The 24,301-nt window shown below is 35.2% G+C and overlaps 1 protein-coding gene across 8 annotated transcripts in view; it reads left to right on the plus strand.

Annotated features, from left to right (window-relative positions):
- CSNK1G3 (casein kinase 1 gamma 3) overlaps positions 1-24,301 on the plus strand; it is a 110,036-nt gene that overhangs the window by 57,136 nt on the left and 28,599 nt on the right. For 4 of the 8 annotated variants that reach the window (XM_053566698.1, XM_053566701.1, XM_053566703.1 and 1 more), the window contains exons 5-10: positions 5,180-5,328; positions 6,939-7,173; positions 20,480-20,565; positions 20,676-20,760; positions 22,642-22,790; positions 23,532-23,627. In XM_053566698.1, coding sequence (XP_053422673.1) covers positions 5,180-5,328; positions 6,939-7,173; positions 20,480-20,565; positions 20,676-20,760; positions 22,642-22,790; positions 23,532-23,627 — 800 coding nt within the window. The remainder of the gene's footprint in view (positions 1-5,179; positions 5,329-6,938; positions 7,174-20,479; positions 20,566-20,675; positions 20,761-22,641; positions 22,791-23,531; positions 23,628-24,301) is intronic. The other 4 variants (XM_053566700.1, XM_053566702.1, XM_053566704.1 and 1 more) reach the window with 1 other exon arrangement.

The following is a 24,301-nucleotide window of genomic DNA, read 5'->3' on the forward strand; positions in this document are numbered from 1 at the left end:
AGAAAATAGGTAGATTCCCCTATCTTCATGTGTATTCAATCAGTTGTGATAGCATATGTCCTGTAATCTGTGGAAAACGAGACTGTTCAGTTGTTTGAGCTTGAGAATGAAAAAGACAAATAATGTGTTCATGTTCCATAAGATAATTTTAATATTGCTGACCCTTTGAAAGGGTCTCATGGACCATCTCTGTCTCCAGGTGTCTTCACACCACATGTTGAAAACTGTTGGCCTAGGAGTATAAGCATTTGTGCTGAAGTTAAGAATGTCTTAACATAAAACTTCTCTGAAAATGAGTACAGCCTGTGTGATAATTCTTTGCTTAGTATTTCTAATCTCATTTTAGGTTTGTTTTTTGAGACAGAGTCTCCTCTTGTCATTCTCGGTAGAGTGCTGTGGTGTCACAGCTCACAGCAGCCTCCAACTCTTGGGTTTAAGTGATTCTCTTGCTTTAGCTTCCCAAGTAGCTGGGACTAGAGGCTCCTGCCACAGCACCCAGCAGTTTTTTTGTTGTAGTTGTCATTGTTGTTTAGCAGGCCCCAGCTGGGTTCGAACCTGTCAACCCTGGTGTGTGTGGCCAGTGCCCTAACCACTGAGCTATAGGTGCTGAGCCACATTTTAGGTTTTCTTAATAACCAGAACTGTGAAGCTTAAATTTCCTAATAAGTATGCTGATACTTTGGCTCTAATTATTCCTATTTAACATTTTATGTGAACAGTTCTGGACCTGAAAAGGGATTGTGAAATGGATCATGATAATATTTCTTTCAATGAACTGCTTAACTAATGCCCACCTGTAAAAACGGAAGTACTTTAGGACCTGACAGGAAGTGCCAGGTGGGACTTTAATAGTGTTAAGACTTCCTATGAATTATGTTTTGTTTAAGGTGTTTTGTCACTTAAATGGAATACTGAAATATAAGATAAAGTATTTAGTAATGTGAATTTTGGGGAGAATAAGGTTAAGACTTATTTTCAAATATGTGAATTTTATATTCTTACTCATTCTTGAGCTTTTCTTGGAAAAATAGACTTCTCTTGAAGATAGGGATGCTAATAAGCATGCTTGACAATGAGGGATATTGGACGTTGTTAGAACTAACACTCATGTATTCACAATGAATACTTTTTATAGTAGTCTCAACTAAAAATAATTATAGAACCATTGGCAGTAGGTGCAGTGTGAGTTCATGGTTGAAATATGAAGGAAGGTATAAGAACAAATACATGCAAAGGCTTGATTTTTGCCCATGCGTTGAATTGTACTTACAAAATTCAGTAGCCAAATATTTGATTAATAGACATAACTAGTGTCATAACTTCTCCATTATTCTTCCTTCTTGCCTTCTTTCTGAACCTCTCTTCTCTTGCTCTTTTTTCCCTTATCTCTCCTGCTTCCAAAAAAAATCTCTACCTTGTCTTGCCCACCATATTGATGTTGGTGTGGTGGTTTTGTTTTGGTGTTATGCTTAGAGTATTTCCTGTCCCGACCTCTGTTAGTTAGTTGCAACTGTTCCTAACTCTTAACAATCTAATTCTTTGCTCAGTGATAAAAAGCTGTCTAGAATTGTCTTGGGAAATAAAATTATAGTTTGATTTAAATATTTTTCCAATTCAAGTTTTTCTTTGCAATCCCAGAAAAATTTTTAAAATGTGCATTTTTTTTCCTGATTGCAAAAGTGGCATATATTCTTCATAAAAATTGGGAAGAGTCCCCATAGTATAAAAGTGAAATATAGAAATCAGCTGTGTTTCCAGTCGTCTCTGGTAGCTTTCTTTTTTTCCCCCTATCTTTTCTAGTCCTGTGCCTGTTTAAGGACTCGTTGACAAAGTTATTGACTTGTAAGTTATGAATATTCTTTTGATACTGTACCAGAACTTGATAGGTGGTAGTTTCTTTTTTGTTTTTTTTTTATGTAGAGACAGAGTCTCACTGTACCGCCCTCCGGTAGAGTGCCGTGATGTCACACGGCTCACAGCAACCTTTAACTCTTGGGCTTACGCAATTCTCTTGCCTCAGCTTGCTGAGCAGCTGGGACTACAGGCGCCCGCCACAACGCCCGGCTATTTTTTTGTTGCAGTTTGGCCGGGGCTGGGTTTGAACCCGCCACCCTCGGCATATGGGGCTGGCGCCCTACTCACTGAGCCACAGGCGCCACCCAGGTGGTAGTTTCTTAATGTGAGTTGCAGTGCAGAGTTAGAAGTCATATCAGAAAACTTGTCCCATTGTACTTTGAATGGATTGTTTACCCATGCGTGATTTTTGTAACTACCTGCATTGTGTTTTTGGAAAATACTGTTTCACTGAGTTATGCACATATTTCAAATATTGATATATCTCATTACCCCAAATTAAATCTTAATAGTTACTTCACCACAATTTCATCATGGAAAAAAAATTTTTTTTTAAATTAAGGTCATCGTGGAAGATAGAAATTTTATAAAATTCAACTTATTGCTTGAAATCTTGAACTTTATTATTAGTAGTAAATAGTTGTCAGTTTTGTTGAAGTGATAGGGTCTGTTCATTCATTCTTGAGAAAGCTTTTTCTTTTTCTTGCTTCATTGCCTTGTTGAATTGGAAGAGGCAAAAGTGGATATCCTTGTCCAGTCATAAATGGAAATCCAGAAAGCATTCAGTCTTTTGTCATTAACTATGTTGTTAGCTGGTAGCTTTTTTCTTTTTTAATCTTTGGCTTTTCATAGATGCCATTCGTCAAATTTAGGAACCTCTATTCCAAATTTGTTCTGAGTTCATTTCAGATGCTTTTCTTTGCATCTATTAAGATGATCTTATGGTTTTTCACATGTATTCTGTTATTATGGTTAATTACACTGGTGGATTTTTGCATGTTAACACATCCTTACAGTGGCTTGCTCACTTTTGTATTCATAATGCCCAACCCAGTCCCGTAAGGATGTAGTCGATGTTCAGTAAGTATTTGCTGATTTGGTGAATGAATTAAGACTACAAAACTCCTTAAGTGGTTTTCCAATTTTGGAAACTTTTGAAAACATTTGGAAGAAAACTCCAGTCATTTAATAAACCAAAACATATTGTTATCTTGTTTAGAGATCATTTCTCAGTAACTTTATTCCCAACTTTAACTAGGGGAGACTGTAGATGGTATCTCAGAAGGGAGTAGAGCATCCCTTTGATAGTCTTTTCATTGAAGATCTTCAAAACCTATTTATTTTTATGTTCTATTTATAGTTCTAATAAGCCTTGATGATCTGGTTTCCTCGCACCCTACCTCAGAAGTAACAAGCTATAGAGTAGAAATAAGTTATTGGAGATTAAGTTGAGGACATATAAATTTAACAACTTTAAGTGGCTCAGAGGGAAAAAAGCATGATAGAAAGAATTTTGAAAGCTTAGTCGTTAAAAGCTGTTGCTATATCTTAATTACGGCTCCAGGCTCTTAATGTATACAGCATAGTAAAAGCAGGATTTCAGAGTAGGAATAAACTTAATGAATCTCTCATTATCTGTTTCAGAACCTTTTCTCTGCTTTTACACATGTGAGGGGTAGATATGATAAATACGTGATAACAATGCCCATGGTAGAAATGGCTCATACTAAGATAATGATTCCTGGTGGCAAGAGAAATAGGACAGGCATGTGTGATGGGTGTGTGTGCGCGCGTGTTTGCAGGGAGTATTGAAGTTTATATGTGAGGGTATATCAACATTTTTGTTTCTAGGGTGGAGACCAAATTACATGATTCGAACTTGGCATGATAGTGATTATACCATCTTTCCTTCCCACCTCCAGATGTTCCGCTGCCTCAGTCATATTCACTGTTGAGAAACAATGGTTTTACCCAAGCTACTAATATAGATAACCAAACTGAAGCCCATTTGAGAGATTGGATGTCAAGCTAGCCACACAGCTGGTGAATATTAGATAATAGTAGAGTAAGAACCTACTTGTCCTTGTTTCTGTTTTTGCAATAATTTATATTCAAAGTGATAGGGTAAATGAGAAGAATGATATATGTTTCCAAAATAATTATTCATAAGAAAGAATGGGAAGAGTCTTTATTATATTTTAGATTTTTCTTCCTTTTAAAATTACTGAAAAAAATTATTTGGAAGTAAACCTCAGACATTTCTGGTCGAAGAAGTTCATTTCTTCATGACCAATAAATGCAGGGTTAAGTGTCAAACCTAGACAGGGTCTTTAAAGGAAAAATGAGGAGGGTTTACCCTTGACTAAAGGGATCATTAACAATGGTGGCATAATGAATTATTGCCAGCTTTGTGGCTTAAAATGAGACTCTGTATAATCTTACAATTTCCCAGGTCAGGAGTCTAGGCCTGGCTTAACTGGGTTCTCTGTTGAGAGTCTCATCGTGCTGAAATCAAGGTGTAAGGTTGGATCACAGTCTCATATGAGGCTCAGCAACCTCTTCCAAGCCCAGAGGTTCTTGCCAAAATTCAGTTCCCCAGAGCGATAGGACTGGGGTCTTCAGTTTGTAGAGGCTTCTACCTGTATGTGGCTTTCTCTCCAGCATGGGGCATTGCTTAACACCAACAGGAGAGCTTCTCTGCCATTTCCAGGATCTCTGACTTACAGATGTTCTTTAAAGGACTCACCTAAATAGGGCAGGCTCACCAGGATACTCTTCCTTGTGATTAACTTATGTCAACAGATTGGAGCCTTGATTTTATCATTTCCACCATATAACTTATAGCTAGCTGAATGCATGAAATCCCAGAAATCTTGTCCACATTCAAAAGGAGGGTATTATACAGGGTATATACACCAGAAGATGGGACTCTTGGGTCATCTTGTAGTATGCCTACCACAGGGTTATTAGAGACAGCAGTGACTCCTTGTTCCATAAAATGGAATCTTCCCGTGTGCTAAGCATTTCTCCACGTCCTGGAAATATAAGGCTAACATGCCTAGTTCTTGTCCGTGGTCACCACAGACGTCGCAGTGGAGAGCAGCAATGAAGTGACCGTTCATAATAGAGTCTACTGAGCAGCTATCAAGACGTCACCAGCCTGCAGTGTGAACAATAAGGAGGAGGTGTAGGGAGGGAAAACTTTGTGCGTCTGGTGTTCTTGAAACTATAAAATTAAAAAAAAAAAATTATTTATGGATTTTCTGTGAAGAAAACCTTATTTTTTAAGATGATGAAATTATTAAATGACTATTTTTTCCCCCAGATGGTATACCTCAAGTTTACTATTTTGGCCCTTGTGGTAAATATAACGCTATGGTGCTGGAACTGCTGGGACCTAGTTTGGAAGACTTGTTTGACTTATGTGACAGGACGTTTTCTCTTAAAACAGTTCTCATGATAGCTATACAACTGGTAAGTGACGCGGGGTGTTTGAAGTTGTTGGAATGATTGCCTGGTCTGTTGGTCATAATGGATGTTAAAAGTCTAAAGTTTTGGGATATTATCTTATAGTACATTTGACCCAATATAAATGTTTCTACTTTTTATATTGTCTTTGTAGGATGCTAGTAACTGAGTCAAGTTTATTTTATTTGTATGAAAATTTGTTAACTGCTTTGAGATGAGAATGCTTAGTTTGAGAGTGAAGTGTTTCTGGTACCTTTTTCATGTAGAAGATGAATAATTCAAATGAAAACTCTTAGTCTAACTTAGTCTCAGTAATAAACTTTATGACCTAGAAAAAGAAGAAACAATCAAATGAAAGAGTCTTAATAAATTACTTAAACTTTAGGGGACCTGTGGGATAACAATTTAGAGGATGATGTTAAGGTACTTTAGAAATAAATGTCAGTAGGAAAATGCTGCAGAAATCTTAAAATTGTTTTTATCCATTGACTCATTAATTCCACACCTACAGATTGATTCTGAAGAAAGTATTCAGATGAATTTAATGCTGTATGCGCAAGGATGTTTATAAGAAAAGTAAGAACCAACCCAAATGTGCAGAAATAACAGAGTTAGTTGAATAAATTATTGATAGCCATAAATATTTTATGATGTGGAAAATGCTCATAGTATACCATTAAATAAAAGTATGTCATAGAATATTATATATTATATGATCTGAAGTTGTTAAACAAATTAGAGTGGCCTGTGGAACTTACATTACACTGTCAGCCATGGTTAGCACTCAACGAAGCAGTTTTATTTTCTTGTTCGTAATGTTCTGTTTTGTGGCAGTTTGTACAATAAGTGAAGCAATAGTGTACTTTGTTATTATTAGAGTTGGATTCCAAACTTTTCCAATTTTAAGATCTTATTATTAAGTATTAAGTATTACTGAGTATTAATACTCGGTACCTAGGAAAAAAATCAAGAAAACAAATTATAAAAGAGAAAATGAAAGAAATACTGAATGGTGCTGTGAAATTGTTTTTATTTAACAGTTTAGACTCTTAGGTTTCCTTAATATAGTTATGAAAGTTGCTTGATTATCAAACTGATAAGGAAGAATAAATTGCAGCTTTTTGCATATGTCTACTTACACGTACTTTTGAATTCAAAGCTTTTTGATTCTATGTGGTAGCATCCTCTGAAAGTATTGATTGAATCAGGCTTACTGATATGAAAGGAATTTATAAATTCAAACACTTGCATTTCTTAGTAACTGTAACAATAAAGGCAAAGATTTTTTAATGAAAATTGGACATGTGTGTGTATATATATAGAACTGTGTGTATATATATACACACATATGGACACATAGGGACACATGGACATGTGTGTATATACATGTGTATATATATAGATATATATATGGAACTCTATATATTATGTGTGTATATATATATAAAATATATATGAGGAACTGTAAATTGACATGTTACTTTTAAAGCATTGAAAACAATTTGTTTTTTTTTTTACGTTTTTATTGTGAAAGTTCTATCTTCTTTTTATCATGCTTTCTTGGCCTACTCAAAGCCCAAAATAAAATTTCTCTTCTCTGTTTTTTCTAAACCAAGATTTCTCGCATGGAATATGTTCATTCAAAGAACTTGATATACAGAGATGTAAAACCTGAGAACTTCTTAATAGGACGACCGGGAAACAAAACCCAGCAAGTTATTCATATTATAGATTTTGGTTTGGCAAAGGAATATATTGATCCAGAGACAAAGAAACACATCCCATACAGAGAACACAAGAGCCTTACCGGAACAGCTAGATACATGAGCATAAACACACATTTAGGAAAAGGTATGTGTACCTTTTGTAAGTATGGAAGTTTGAATTCAGCAGCTGTGCTAACATTGTGAGTCATAATTTGTTAATGCAGCTCTGTTTTTGCAGATTACAATAGATTGTACTGTGATTTTTATTTATCGCATCTGTGTAGTGTTTACTTTCATTTATATTTTAATAAAATTCTCTTTAAGCTACTGTAAATGAATGATAGCTATTCTTATATTTGCTTTATCCTTTTTAGATTTATATGATAACTTGAAATGTTCAACTTTGATACAGTTGGGGGCATCATTTTAATTGAGTTTAATGCATGTGAAAAATTTTAATTAAGACTATAACTCTTTAATATGGCTTGCCATTGAAGTAGCAACCTGTCTAACAAGTATAATGCTAAAAGCATGTACTTCAGAGGTAGGCACAGCTGGCTTTTAATGCTGGCCTACCTATATATTAGCTGTATAATCTTGGGCAAGTTGTTCAACCTTTTTAAGGGGGTTTCTTATTTGTAAAGGGGTATAATATCAACTTTGGAGGTTTTTTACATATATATATACACACACACACTTACCAATAATGATAAGTCTATCATTACTAATGCTGTCTTCACTAGAAATCTCAGGAAGAAGTTTCAGAATTGCCAAGTAATACCATTTTGTGAAGCGAGACTACTGGAATTATAATATTTGTAATTCTTATTTTATTCAAGAGGTTTTTTTTTTTTTTTTAGTTTAAAGTAAAATTTACATTGAGTAGATGACACATTTGTGTGTATAATTTGTGAGTATGGGTGAGTGTGCACACTGTGCAACCCACAGCACTGTCAAGGTGTAGAACATTGTCATCTGTCATACGCGATCACATCTTACATATTATGGTAGCTTTTTCATGTAGACGGTGCCATAATATGGTACGGACATCTTTCCCCTTAGTCAGTCCCCACCTTCTGTAGAAGCATCCACTGGTCTGATTTCATTCATCATAGATTAGCTTTGCTGATTCTGTTACTTCATATAAATGGGATCATCTGGCTGTTTTACTTAGTATGATATTGGTGAGATTCATCGATGTTGTTGTAAGTAGCTTGTTCCTTTTTAATGCTGAGTATTCCATGGCGTAAACATACCATGAATTGTTCTTTCATTCTAACGTTGATGGACATTTGGATTAATAATTTTTGACTTGTGAATAAAACTTTAATGACATTCTTGTAAATCTTTTTTGCGGGTCATATAGTAGGTGTTATTTAACTTTATAAGAAACTGCCTATCTATTCTTTGAAGTGTTTATATCTTCTTTTATTTCTATCAGCAATGAATGAGAGTTTTATTTCATATTCTTGACAAAATTTAATGTTGTCAGTCTTTTTCATCTTAGCTATTCTAGTGGGTATATGGTGATATTTTATTTCCCTGTGATTAATGTTTTTGATGCGTTAATCTGTTTCATGCATTTATTAGCATTTGTATATCTTCTTTTATGAAATGTTCATTATTTTATTGATAATTTGTAGGAGTTCTTTATATATTCTGGATATAATTCTTTTGTCATATATATGTATTGTGTATATTTTCTTCCAGGTATCTTTTGCTGAGCAAAACTGCATTTAGCAGCAGTTAAAATATGAAGTCTATCTTACTTTATATCTGTGATCATTGATTTCTTATATGTTGTGAGATAGGCGTTTAAAGTTCTTTTTTACAGTATCATATTCCTTCCCTTTGAATTACTTTTGTGTGTTTCTTAAAAAATTCAGTCCTAGATTGACTGAATTTGCCCTGTCAATGTGCTTATTATAGGAAGTACAAACTTCTGTTCTTGATGTCTCACTGGCAGGAGTTAGGACAGAAGTGGAAACCAGTTACTATGTATCTATCAGCACTGCTCAACAGTACCTTAAAATAGGCAGTCACAGATCTGGACAGGGCTTTAGAAGCCAGCTAGTCCCCTTCTAGCTCCTCTAATCTCAGCTTCTCAAACCATTCTCCCCAGGTTGACCCAGTAGGCCCTGCAGCCCCTGTTCTGCCTCTCACCCAGAACTAAATAGCCCTTGGTATCCTTCTCCACAGCCGCCTGAGTAGCAGGCTCATAATATTTTTTTTCTTTTCAGATGTCTGAAATGCCTGAACAATGTAAATTTGTACTTTTAAAAAAAGTAAGCTTCAAGCATCTAAAATTATAAAACATAAGTTTTATTCAGTTAATATTTTCTGGGCGTGCCTTTCGGTAGCAAAGTTTTACCATAAATTTAAAAGATGATTGGGTAGATAGACCACTCTCAGGATTGTGCCTTCTGTTAAAACCAGGCATATTTGTGTGGACATGCACTGTGTCTGAGAGAAATGTTCACTTCCTGGGAGTTGTTAACAGACTATTTTATAACAACTCACAAAGGTTCACCACTATTTTATTGTGAAACATGAAGTCACAACTTCCTTTAGGGCCTAATGTTCTTTATCTGAACAATGGTAGATGTAAAAAGCATTCTATTTGTAGAAATGGCAAAGCGACTGATACGTTTGTCTTTGTTGGGAAAAGTCTTCAGAGCTTGGGAAATGACATTTAACTACTGCAGTAATCTCTTTTTACTCCTCTCTCAGGAAGAACACAGAAAAGTATTTCTTTGGCAAGTACTGCAAACGGCAAAAGCATTAATGCTTTCTTTCACCCATTTATAAAAGCCCTGCTTGTCAGTTTTCATGTCACACTCAGGAGTCGATGAGTAATATTAATAGAGAAAAAATTTGTTTGACAGTTAATATGAATTCTTATTTTTAAAAAAGAAAGCTAATGTGATATGAGTTTGAGTGCTGGAGAATTAAAGTATTCTGGAGTTTGTGATGCCTGCGAACAGAGAATAGCTAGTCATGTTTTAAGTTAAAGAGTACTTGACTTTGTGAGGAGTCAGGAAGAGATAAAGACGGACGGAAGATGTTACCTCTCAAGGTGATTTTAATGTGTGCGTATCTAATTCCCACTCTCTATGGGTTTCCTGGATTTGGGTGATTTCTTTTAAAGCCTTACTCGTTCTCCCGTCTGTTCCTTCATTCACGGTTGTGCGTGCAAGGACTTCTTGCCTGCTATAAACTTTTCTAAGTAGAGAATTTGGTCAGAGGAGTATTATATGGGTTGACAAAGTGTTTTTCCTTTTGGAAACTGACACTGTGTTTGATTTAAAAAGGTAAAGATGTTTCTAATATAATAGTAAGGAAGAAGAGTGTAAAATCACACTGTAGGAATTTGCATCTCTGTTGTGGTGTCTATTGATCTTAACTGGGTAATTTGTGTTCAGAAAGCAGTGCAGTGTGTAAGGATTCACTTTTATACCTTTCTCATCTCTGATTTAAGCTACTGTCAGGATAAAATCTTGGTAAAGTTGTGTGTGACAGGTAGGGATTTCCATGGTCTATTGAACGAAAGCTTTAATATAGTTATGTTGAATTATTATTTTTGTATCTGATCCAATCACATCTGCTTTTTAATATCTTTTTAGACTTGTTAACAGCTTTGAACCTCATTTTATAATCTTCCTTTGGATCACTTTTTCCTCCCTTTTATGTCTTCTCTTATTGGAATTATTTAAGATTCAGTAAATGCTCTATATTTTTCTTTGGTGAGTAGTCTGGAAATAAAAATCAAGGCTTTTATTTTTTAATTATTATTTATTATTCAGGAATAAAAAGACTAGGATTTGAGGCATAAATTGGGAGTTTCTTTGTAAGTGTTAGTAAAATCTGTGTTCTCCAGAAGAATGATATTTCAAGCTTCTAAGTGGTAAGTAAACTCTGTGAATTAGGGGAGAAGGAATCGGAGAATTCTGGTCTTCCAAAAATGCCTACTTCCTGTGATGTCATTCTGTGATGGGATACATATTATTCAATTTCTAGCTTAATTGTCCAAATTCTGGAGGCATGCCCTTTTAAGCTACCCAAACAACTTTTTTTTTTTTTTTTTGAGACAGTGTCACTATGTTGCCCTTGATAGAGTGCAGTGGAGTCACAGCTCACAGTAACCTCTAACTCTTGGGCTCAAGTGATTCTCTTGCCTCAGCCTCCCAAGTAGCTGTGTATTACAGGAGCCTGTCACAATATCCGGCTATTTTTTGTTGCTGTTGTCATTATTGTTTAGCTGGTCTGGGCTGGGTTCAAACCCTACAGCCTCGGTGAACATGGCTGGCGCCGTAACCACTGTGCTACGGGCGCCGAGCCCCCAAACAACTTGGAGGCACCTGTGGCTCAAAGTAATAGGGCCCTGGCCCCATATACTGGCAGTGGCAGGTTCAAACCCAGCCCTGGCCAGAAACTGCAAAACAAAGAAACAAACAAAAACAAAATAAAATTAAATTAAAAACATGTCTTTACATTTTTTTACTATTATATTTTAATAGTCTAAAATGTGTTATGTACTTCCTTTTTTAAAAGAAAATATAATGAACATAATTGATTCTTTTTCTTGTCAATTCACGGTAAATATTTTTTGTATAATTACTATTATATAGTGGTATTCTCATGATTAGTTAGTGTTAGGATGTATAGATTTATGTAAATATGTTTAGAGAAGATGTTATCTGTGTTTTTTAGCATATTATGTTTTTCTGTGGTTCCTTTGGCTTTAAGCCGTGTTTCCCCTCACTTTAGGTACTGTGTGTGTCCTACCAACATACCCCAGAGGGTGCCGAAAAATGTGTACACAATTTAAGAAAAGGAAAAACTATTATTAAAATGGTAGTACTAAATATATACTGATAACAAAAGAGGGATTCAAGCCACATTTGACTTCTGCAATTACAAGAGGCACTCAGAGTGATCACCATCGTCATACAGATGCTTCAGATTATGGCGAACTCCTGCTTGAGCGACCTTGCCCAAGTGTCCACCTGCATTGCTGCGCGTACCCTTTCTTTTCTTTCCCAAGTATCAGCAGTGTAGCCAGTTTTCTACAGTTAACTGTCCTTCACTCCTAGACAGAAAGGGAGTCAAGTCGGGAGAGCTGGGGGAAACTCCAGCACACCTCTTCGTCCTGGCTACTGTCCTGTACATTCTCACTGTGGTCAGCTCCGATGTCTCAGTGTGTGTGATAATCTTGGGATGAAGCTTTCCATTTTGCTCTTTTCAGAATGCACTGTGTGTTTGTTCTGCTCACTCCTGTCTCGTGCATGCTGTTCAGTGGGCTTCTGTGGCGAGTGTGTAAACTGTCCCAACACCGTGTGGAAGCAGCAGGACTTGTTGCCGTGGGAACCTCTCAGATCTTCCCGTGTGCATGTCCAGACAGCACTGCGCGTCAGACTTACCATGAATGCATGCAGTTGTTTGGCGCTGGGAGGTTCTGAACGTTGCCCACTCACACCTCCATCGTCATTGTACTTCCGCAGTGCTCTTGAATTTCAGATACCACTTCAGAATGGTCTTGTGCTCCTCAAATGACAGCTGTGCTTCTGCCATTTCCTTTGACCTGCCCAGCACATGGTGACGCTGTCTTCATTGATTAATGTCATCTTTTGAGCAAATATCTTACTACTCAGTGCTATCGTAATTCAGTTCGGCTTTGGAGAGTGGCACATAGGTGACATCTTTTAACGTGTATACATTTTTTTGGCACCTTGATATATACCTACTGTTAGTAGCACTTTGATTTTTTTCTTCTTTTGATTGGCTACTTTTAACCTGGTAGCCAAACTTCCTGGAATTATATCCAAATTAAGAGTTCTAGATTTTAAGAGAACTTCTTCAGGAAAAAGGGAATGAATGCATGTGGTTTAGGTGCTCAGAAAACTTTTTTTTTTTAATTCCTAGGTTTTCTTGTTATTGGTAGTTACATATTCAAATTAGTGAGTTGTTGTATATTATCTTGCTTGATTGTATTTTTTCTTTTCCTTTTAGGTTTGTGTTCGTATTAACAAAAAAACCATCTTTGTTATGTAATTTTGAAAAACGTGAACTAAATTAATTTTGAGGAAGATGTACTTTTTTTTTTTTTTTTTAAAGCCACAGGAAGTGCTGCTCCCGGGTCCGCCTGTCTTGCTGGCTCTCCCTGGTGAAGATGGTGTGGCTCAGTGGCTGTGTTTGTTTCTAGGGCTTTAACATTCTCACGGCCACTGGAGGCCAAGGCTTTTGGTCATTAGTGCCACTTCACCGAGGGGTCCGAGGTTGGGCTGAGGTCTTCAGCGGTCTGGGCTGCCGTCTTTGAGCAAGTGGTCCCGCCTGTACAGTGGCTGCCTGACACCCACAGCCACTGTTTGAGTCCGCAACTCCTGCCCTGACGTATTTTTTTATATTGATAAATTTCTGTTAATGAAAAATGAAATACTTCTCTATTGTTTAAAATTGATTTAAAACTTCAATGGAAATGGAAACAAGGAGATGGTCTCTTAATAATGTGTTGGTTATGTTTATTTCCTGTGATACATACGTTTCTGAAGAGCACAGTTTTAACTTTTCATAACTTTTAAATTGGTTTGAAGAAGCTGTTTAAAAGAATCTTTAATGATTCCTTTTGTAAAGCAGATTGTTGCTTTCTAGTTTCTTTAGGTGCTGATAGCCAGAGTGCCCATAATGATCCTTGGCTTTGTGGAAAAATGGCCATTTTCAAACAGGCCTTTGTGGTTAAGTGCTTTAAAAAATGTGATCAGTTTTTTACTAAGGGCCAGGTTACTGTTGGGAGATTTTTTTTCCTTCAGTTACTGTGGTTCAAAGAGAAAGCCTTCTTATGATTTCTGTTACTGTACTATGTGGTGGAATTTCTTTACAGATATGTCAGGCGGTGAAAGAACACGGAGGAAGGAATGACGAGGGTAAATTGCATTTCAGACTGAATTTTAGGCGTGGGTTTATTTTACTACCCTGTTTCCCCGAAAATAAGCCATCCTCCGAAAATAAGACCTACTTAACAAGAAAGATAAGATGTCCCCTGAAAATAAGACCTAGCGCATCTTTGAGAGCACACCTTAAAATAAGACACTGTCTTATTTTCGGGGAAACAGGGTAGCTTATATTTATGGCTTAAATTTTTAAGTGCCTTGTTCGTTGTGCGACTAAACTGTTCTCTCAGAGAACCACGTAGATGCCATGACCTTATGATCATGGCTTGCTAGCACTGTGGTAACTAAAGCCCTCCTTGGTTAGGATTCAAAGGGGAATTGCCTTTTATACTGAGTTCCTCTCCTTAACAAAGAGTCTTACTGTAGGGATCAGTATACTTTTATATATACTGTATCTTAAGTCTTTTAAACTGTATGCTATATATATAGATACATTTATCAATATTTCTTCTACATATTTCTTCTTTCTTGATGCCGTGGCAAAGATAATTGGTTTATAAATTCAATTGCCAGTTGTTTGTTGCTAGTATAAAAATATAGTTGATTTTATATATGGATCTTATATCCTGTATCCTGGCTAAAACTCACTAATTGTAGTAGGGTTTTTGTAGATTACTTAAAATTTTCTACATGCATAATCATGTTGTCTGTAAAGAAAAAGAGCCTTTCTTTTTCTTTCTAAGCTGCATACCTTTTAATGTTGTTTTCCTTGCTTTTTGTACTGTAAGAACCTCTTCCAGTACAGTACTCACTGGAAAGGGCAAGAGCGGACATCTTGGTTTTCTTCCTGAGTTTAGAAGTATCTTACTTCTACTTCCTATTCTTACCATTTAAGGACGTTAGTTGTATGTTTTTTATTTTTTAATTATTTATTTATTTATTTATTTATTGGCTGTTTTTGGCTGGGGCTGGGTTTGAACCCGCCACCTCCGGCATATGGGGCTGGTGTCCTACTCCTTTGAGCCACAGGCGCCGCCCAGTTGTACGTTTTTTTTTTTTTTTATTGTTGGGGATTCATTGAGGGTACAATAAGCCAGTTACACTGATTGCAATTGTTAGGTAAAGTCCCTCTTGCAATCATGTCTTGCCCCCATAAAATGTGACACACACTAAGGCCCCACCCCCCTCCCTCCGTCCCTCTTTCTGTTTCCCCCCCCATAACCTTAATTGTCATTAATTGTCCTCATATCAAGATTGAGTACATAGGATTCATGCTTCTCCATTTTTGTGATGCTTTACTAAGAATAATGTCTTCCACTTCCATCCAGGTTAATACGAAGGATGTAAAGTCTCCATTTTTTTTAATGGCTGAATAGTATTCCATGTTGTACGTTTTTAATAGCTATTCTCTGTCAGGCTGAAGAAGTTTTCATGTATTTCTAGTTTGCTGAGTTTTTATTGTGAATGAATGTTGGGTTTTGTCAAGTGCTTTTTCTATATCGGAGGTGATCATATGATTTATATCTTACTCTATTAATGTGGTGAATTACATTGATTTTTGAAAGTTAAACCAAATTTACATTACTAGGATGAAACTTATTTAGTCATAATGCATTATGTCTGTTTATAAAGAATATTTCCTGTAGTTTCCTTTACTTATAATGTCTTTATGTTTAATAACAGGGTCATGCAGTAAATTGGGAACTCTTCTAAGTTAGTGTAGCATTTGTATTATTCCTTAACCGTTTAATAGAATTCACCAGGGATGCCATGTGGGCCTTGGATTATATAGAGAGAATATTTTAAATTACAAATTAAATTTCTCTAATTGATATAGAACCATTTATCTTTTCTTTAGGCAATTTTGGTAATTAGTAGCTTTCAAGGTATTTGACCTGTTTCATCTAAGTTGTTGAACTTGTTGCATAATGTTGGTTCCTCATATTCTTTTCTCATTCTTTTAATGTTTGTAGGATCTGTTCTGAAGTCTGTTTTGTCCCCTTAGCCTAGTGAGAGGATTAATGATTTTATTCAACTTTTCAAATAAACAGCTTTTGTTTCATAGGTTCTCTGTTGACTGTGTGTTGTTGTTATCTGGCCATTGATTTCATCACTTATTATTTTCTAATTTCTCCTACTTATTTTGAGTGGTATTGATATGAAGACAGGCATAGATAAGTTGGTCAAACTGTAGAGTCCAGAAATAAACTCATACATAGGTGGTCAGTTGATACTGGAGAATGGTGCAGAAGCAATTCAGGAGGAAAGGTCCGTTTTGTCAAGAAGCTGTGGAGAGTAACTAGATACCAGTATTAAAAAGAAAATGAATCTCAGCCCTAACCCCACACCCAATGCAACAACAATACAAATTACCTCAAAATGAATAATAGTGTTAAGTGTAAGAATCAAAATTACAAAATTTCCAGCAGAAAAAATAGGAACAAATCTTTGTGACCTTGATGGTAGGCAGCAATTTCCTAGAATGGACATAAATAAACATAAATAATGAGAGAAACTAAATCCTGATAAATTGGGCTGAATCAAAATATAAAGCTTCTTTTCTTTTAAAGATACTCTTAAGAAAACAAAATAAGTTTTAGTCTTGGAGGGAGAAAGTTATTTGTAAAACTTTATCTGCAAATTACTTGTATCCAGAATATACAAGGAACTCTTACACCTTTTAAATAAAACAATCCAGTTTCAAAACTGGACAAAATATCTGAATAAGTGATTCACAAAAAAGATATATGAAGTCTTTGAAATAAAACATGAGATGAAATTCACTTACATAAATCACCAGTGAAATACAGATTGAATCATGGTGAGGTAAGATGTCAAAGCCATTACAATTAGGAAGACTTACTGGTAGAAATATGAAATGAATTTCATCCTGTTGGAAAGTAGTTTGGACGTTTCTTATAAAGTTAGTCCTACCTTTACCGTATGACGTGGCGGTCTCACTCCTAGATATTTACCCAAGAGAAACAAAAACCTATGATCACACAAAGACTTGTTTAAGAGTATTTATAACAAGCTTTCTTCACATAATCTGAAGCCGCAAACTACCCAAATGTAGTGGAAAGATGAATGTATTGGTCTGCGGTACACAACAGCATGGATGCATCTGGAGAACCTCGAGTGGAAGAATTCAGACGCAAATCCGTTCTCTTAGGATTCCATTCTTGTGAAAGTATATTAAAAAAACCTAATCTGTAGTGATAGAGCCAGGTCAGTGGTTCCCAGAGGCTGGAGATTGTGCTGATAAAGGCAAAAAAAGAGGTAAGGGCGTAATGGAATCTGGTTGAGGATTAGAAATGCTTCTTAATTGTGGTGGTGTTACTTTTGCAGGTATCTGTGTTGTCACAACTTAACCAAATTGTCCCCTTATTGTGGGTATATTTTAATATATGTAAATTAAGAATTGTACTTCCCATATCATTGATTGTCCTTCAATGAAAGAAGTTTCTTTTTCAGTGGTTATTAAATCTGCCTGCATTTCAGAATCGTCTGCTAAGCTTTTAAAGATGCACGTTTTTCTACCCTACTTTATACCCAAGGAATCGTCGCTAGCAGTAGGCCCCGGCCTGCTTATCTGAGTTTTAAAGACGTTTTAGAGGTGATTTGGATTCTCAGCTGGAATTTAGAAGTATTTTTCTCTTTGCAGAATTTTTCATTCTTAAGTCTCTTAGAACCTAGCGAAGTAAAATTTTTGTTGTAAAGTCACTCCTGATTTTATTCCTGTTATTCATGTCCCCTCTTTCATTAGTGAATTTAAAATGAATTTTAAGTTTGCTTTTCTTATTTTAGAAAAGGTAGCTTTTTAATAGCAGATCCTTACATTTTTATAATAAGTGCAAGAAAGAAAAATTCTCCATTATACTATGTGAAGTGTGAATTTGGAGTTGAAATCTCTTCTCTAGTTCTTTAATTTCATAGCCTTAATTACCATCAATTTTGATGCATATTCTTCTAGATCAGTGGTTCTCAACCTTCCTAATGCCATGGACCTTTAATACTTAAAGGTCGCCACCCACAGGTTGAGAACCGCTGTTCTAGTTTTCTTTGTACGTTTAGAAAAGGGACATATATTTAATATTGTCTCTCTGTGTTGCTCAGGCTAGTCTTGAACTCTTGGCTTCAGGCAATCCTCTCTCCTCCTCTAGTGGTGGGATTATGGGCATGAGCCTCTGCACCTGGCACCATGTACGTGTTGGGTACTACCCTGTGCCAGTGATTATACTTAGTTCTGAGGCTAATGAGCCAAAAGAGACATCTGCTTTCTTACAACTTGCAGCTTGGGAGAAGGATAGATAGTGATTAAATAGTAACACAAACATGTATTTTTTTTTTATTTATTGTTGGGGATTCATTGGGGGTACAAGAAACCAGGTTACACTGATTGCATTTGTTAGGTAAAGTCCCTCTTACAATCCTGTCTTGCCCCCCAACGGTGTGGCACATACCAAGGCCCCACCCCCTCGTTCCTTCCTTCTCTCTGCTCTTCCTTCCCCCACCCCTCCCTCCTTCTTTCTCTCTCTGCTCTCCCCTTCCCCCACACCCACAGTGTCCTTAATTGTCATTAATTGTCCTCATATCAAAATTGAGTACATAGGATTCATGCTTCCCCATTCTTGTGATGCTTTACTAAGGACAATGTCTTCCACTTCCATCCAGGTTAATACAAAGGCTGCAAAGTCTCCATTTTTTTTAATGGCTGAATAGTATTCCATGGTATACATATACCACAGCTTGTTAATCCATTCCTGGGTTGGTGGGCATTTAGGCTGTTTCCACATTTTGGCAATTGTAAATTGAGCTGCAGTAAACAGTCTAGTGCAAGTGTCCCTATGATAAAAGGATGTTTTTCCTTCTGGGTAGATGCCCAGTAATGGGATTGCAGGATCAAATGGGAGGTCTAGCTTGAGTTCTTTGAGGTTCTCCATACTTCCTTGCAAAAAGGTTGTATTAGTTTGCAGTCCCACCAGCAGTGTAAAAGTGTTCCCTTCTCTCCACATCCACGCCAGCATCTGCAGTTTTCAGATTTTGTGATGTGGGCCATTCTCACTGGGGTTAGATGGTATCTCAGGGTGGTTTTGATTTGCATTTCTCTAATAGGGATGATGAGCATTTTTTCATATGTTTGTTAGCCATTTGTCTGTCTTCTGTAGAGAATGTTCTATTCATGTCTCTTGCCCATTGATATATGGGATTGTTGACTTTTTTTCATGTGGATTAATTTGAGTTCTCTATAGATCCTAGTTATCAAGCTTTTTTCTGATTCTAAATATGCAAATATCCTTTCCCATTGTGTAGGTTGTCTCTTTGCTTTGATTGTTGTCTCCTTAGCTGTACAGAAGCTTTTCAGTTTAATGAAGTCCCATTTGTTTGTTTTTGTTGTTGTTGCAATTGCCCCGGCAGTCTTCTTCATGAAGTCTTTCCCCAGGCCAATATCTTCCAGTGTTTTTCCTATGCTTTCTTTGAGGATTTCACAAACACGTATTTTTAAACTATAGCAAGTGTTATAGAAGTATGGAATGTTTTGACAATATTAGTAAAAATTAAAATCCTTTCTTACCCTTTTACTCTAGTTCAGATTCATACTTTGAAGTTTGCTTTTCTGAAGCATGTAGTACCGCCCAGGTAGTATGATGATTATTTATCTGAATAAAATATTTTGTACACAACATCCCCTCAGTAAAGTATCATTTTACCTTCATTGTTAGCACTTTTGTATTAATTGAAAGCATCTAGAAATCTTAACTATTTAAATTCTGTGTAAAAAGTTGAAATATTGTCAGCAGGTATTTATGATCCATATACAGTGTCTCCCTGAGCCTCGCGTCTGTGATTGGCACACAGTTATGTGCTGTGCAAGTTTGTTGCTAAAATAACCTGAAAATGACAATTCATCCTAGAGTCATTTTTTGGATAGTGGAGGGATTATTAATGTTGATACCTGTTGGATAGAAATATTTCTTAAAATACCTTAATGTACATACTAATCATGTTTCATATTAATGGAGAGCATGTGATGAAATTTCATGCTCATCAAGGTTTAGGAAATGCATGGGTAAATAAAAGGAAACATTTTTAACTCTATACGTCTCAGAATCTTTAGTGTTTTCTTCTGCATCTTTAAGGCAGAGCTGTAGTATACAGTGACTCTGCTTGATCAGAGAGCTAGGTTTCCTTTGGCCTTTGTTTCTATCAATAAAGATCTAAATAGATAAATCTCTAATAGCATCTAAAAAATCATAATGGCATATTTTACAGATGCACAATAATTTTAATGTAAAAGTATTTTTTTTTTTTTATTGTTGGGGATTCATTGAGGGTGCAATAAGCCAGGTTACACTGATTGCAATTGTTAGGTAAAGTCCCTCTTGCAATCATGTCTGTAAAAGTATTATTTAACAAGACATGATAGTGAGATTCATAGGCATTGCATTTGTGTTTTGTATTTACATATTGTACTTCTTGGACATTATGTTAAAAGGATCAATTTTCCATTCTTGCATTCTTCTAGTAGAGAAAAGTGAAATTGGTGTTCTTCTTGTATTTCAGAACAAAGTAGAAGAGATGATTTAGAAGCTTTAGGTCATATGTTTATGTATTTTCTCAGAGGCAGTCTTCCTTGGCAAGGCTTGAAGGTAATTGTTTTTGTGTTTCCTTATTGAATGTCATAAAATGTTAAGCTATGTTAAGGTCCTCTCTTCTAGCTAAATCTATACTATATTCTCAACTTTTTTGTGTGTTTTAGGCTGACACATTAAAAGAGAGATATCAGAAAATTGGAGATACAAAACGAGCTACACCCATAGAAGTGTTATGTGAAAATTTTCCAGGTAATGAATAATGCCAGACTGATTCATGTACTTATATACAGAAGACACAAAATGCTAATTTTTGTTGCTTAAGTTTATAAACACTTTTTTCATGCTTAAAAAATTTGAGCTCAAGATGTGATTTAAAAATATCAGCATTTGATGCATAGCCCATAGGAATAGTTTGTGTATTTTCTTGTGAAATGGTATCAATGGAAGAGAACCCCATCTTTTAGTAGTGTTGACCAATACCATCTGAAGTAATACTTCAGTTGCATACTTTTTATAAGTTAAAGTATTTGCTAAAGAATACCGGTTATAAAAGTTAGTGTGTACAACATTAGTCAGTTGAGTCTCAGTGTCAAATTGAAAGGAAGTGTGTAAAGTTTGATTTAGTTTAGTTTTCACATTACAATAAAATCTTCCTGACCTTTCTAGTTTTAGACTAGTTTTATAATGGAGAGCTATATGCATTTGTGAAAATATTTTGTTTTCAGGTAGACTTATGACAATACAAATTAAACCAACAAAAATTTACTTCAGGTTTCTAAATAAATAAGGAATAAGAATGTTATTGTTAATATCTTAAAATATATGCTGTGATTTGTGCAGCAACATAAATGATTAGAGAACTAAATTTGAAGATTTGAAATTGAGTTCCTATCTCACTTTAATATTCACTAGTTAGCTTATACAAGGCTAACATTATTATTGTAATAATAATATTATCATCAATATATTCTTGAGGTATCTCTCAAGTTTCCTTAAATTATTCACTGACAGCAAACTTTAATTATATTTATTTTTTTCTTGCCATGACATCTAGAAGTTGAAGATTTAAGAAATATTGGTTGGTAGTCCCAGGAATTTAGGTGTAGGCAGTTTGGCTGGGATTAAAGAAGTCTATATAAAGGCAGTGAAAAAGGGAGGTGCCAAGATAACTTAGCCAGGTGGTTAGAGAGGAGGTGGATAGTGGGAAAGTCACATGAGGACGGTCACTGGGTGCCACTCTTCCTCCCTGTTGTGCTAGGTGTGACCTTTTCTTACGAGCTGTCAGTGAATAAACTGGAACAGAAAAGCAGCTGGGCATAACCTACCATCTCTTACTGCCGTGATTTTCTTTGCCTTATGGTGAAATACTCTGTTTTACTAATTGCTCACCATTTTGCCTGTTGTTTTCCATGGGTTTTATTTTCTTCCTTAAAAATATGACCTTTAAAAATTCATAAATCTAATTACAGTGGTATGTGGAGATTTGTATACTACCAAAAATTGTTAAGTGTATGACTGGAGATTAAGAAAAGACTTACAGTGGGCTCCAGTGTTATGTTTTTGAGATCTGCTTCACCTTTATTTCACCTTTATTTTGTAGCTTAATTGATTAGAATACCAGTCATAGCCAAGGTTAGGAATCTGGATGCTCTATTGGTCAATGAGTGTACGTCACTGGTTCTAAAGGAAATCCTGCAAGCTAGTGCAGATACTTTTATATAAATCAGTTTCCACCAATATTGTAAATAACTTTTTAACTTATGATCTGAGTGTGATGCTTTGTGATTAATCACACATTATTAAGCTGCTAATTCAACTTCTCATACTGCCTAATATTAAAAACAGTATTATAAAATAAAAATTTTAGCTTTTCTTAATGAAATGAAACAAAAATAGTGGCTGTTAAATTAACCTCTCACTTTAGTCTCTACCTCCTTTTCTCCTTTTCCACTTTTTTGTTGTAATTAAACTCAGATAATTTTAAGTTGCAATACATTTTTTTTTACTTTTCTGTGTTTTTTTTACTTTTCCATGTTTTTTGTGATACAGTATGCTTCTAGACATTTAAATGACTTTGTTATTGAGTATAACAGAAAAGTATAGTTAGAATAATACTTACATTCTTTCTAGAAGAAATGGCAACATATCTTCGTTATGTAAGAAGGCTAGATTTTTTTGAAAAGCCGGACTATGACTACCTGAGAAAGCTTTTTACAGACTTGTTTGATCGAAAAGGATATATGTTTGATTATGAATACGACTGGATTGGTAAACAGTTGGTAAGCACTCTAAGCTATGTAATAAGAGTACAGTACAGACCCCTCAATTTAAAAGAGTTGAGAACAAATAACTTTTAAAAGGATTCATTTTATTTTATTTTTTAAAGACATTTTCCTAAATAGTGTTAAATTGAATTTGTTTTTGAATTTTGTAGAAGCCCTACATTTGGATTCTCTGCTTTTAAGAGTGATTTTGATCTTTCCATCCTGATTTAGTTCTTAAAGATACTCTTTTTGATTAATTTTAGTACTTTGATACCTTGATGAAAATTAACACTTTGTATAAGCCTCTTCTCTGAGTCAAAATATTGAAGATAAGCACTTTTATCATTTTTTTAAACTGTTCTCTAATTTTTTTGAAAAAAATAATGTATTCTATTTATCTATTTACACATTAGCTTTGGAAATGAGAGACATAACCAAATATATTTTCATTGTTTTAAAAAGTAACCTAAAAGTAATGACAGTATTAGAAGGTTTTTAATAAATATAAAAACACTTATAAAGTATTTAAATATTTAGAAATATTTAGAAATGCTTAGAAAGTCTAGATGTTCTCTTTGCTTTACTGTGTTAGCTTTAACAACATATATTGAGAATAATATCTTTTCTTAAAGCCTTAATTTATATAACAGTGTCTTATTTCCTCGATCCTTTTAAGCAGCTAGATGAATTAATGAATTATTTTAAAGAAGATTTCTGAAGTAGCATGTATCGATACCGATTGTTATTGTGTTGTAGCCTACTCCAGTGGGTGCAGTTCAGCAAGATCCTGCTCTGGCCTCAAACAGGGAAGCCCATCAACACAGAGATAAAATGCAACAGTCCAAGAACCAGGTTTGCTGCCCTTGCAGATATGAAATGTCTTATTTGTTTCAGTAGTGAAACATGGACTTTTTTCTTCAGTAAATAAAATAGATTGACAGATTCTTAATCTTAATAGAAAAACGATTTCTCCTAATTTTATTATTTATTAGTTTAACAATATCATTAAAATATTTAATCATAAAGCCCTAATTAATGATATAAATTCATGTAAACTGAGTAATATTTTATACTACGAAAGTATTCGGATATCCCATATTGGTATGAATCGTAAGAGCACCTGACCTTGCTATAGTCTAGTGTAGTTCAAGAAATTCTTTATTGAATTTCTGCTATTTAAAAGTTACTATTCTACACACCTTAGATCTACGGAAGTAAGAAAAATAGTATGACCTATAAGGAAGGCTTTTGTAACAAGTAGCTACAAGCAGGATTGTAGTTAAGAGCTCACTCAGACTCTAGAGTTAGACATGGATATGGCTTGACCCTTGGCAAATTAATCTTCCAAAGCCTCACTTTTCCCATTTATAAAATGGAAATAATGCGTGTTAATTCCTAGCATAAAGTAAGCTTTCAATCTCAACTCTTGTGACTGGTGTTAATATTATTACGATTCTTACAGTAAATGCACAAATAACTACAGCTCAAAGCAGAATAAGACGTGTTACATGATATATGCATTAGAA

This window comes from Nycticebus coucang, chromosome 17, assembly GCF_027406575.1.
Source record: "Nycticebus coucang isolate mNycCou1 chromosome 17, mNycCou1.pri, whole genome shotgun sequence".
Taxonomy (NCBI): Eukaryota; Metazoa; Chordata; class Mammalia; order Primates; family Lorisidae; genus Nycticebus; species Nycticebus coucang.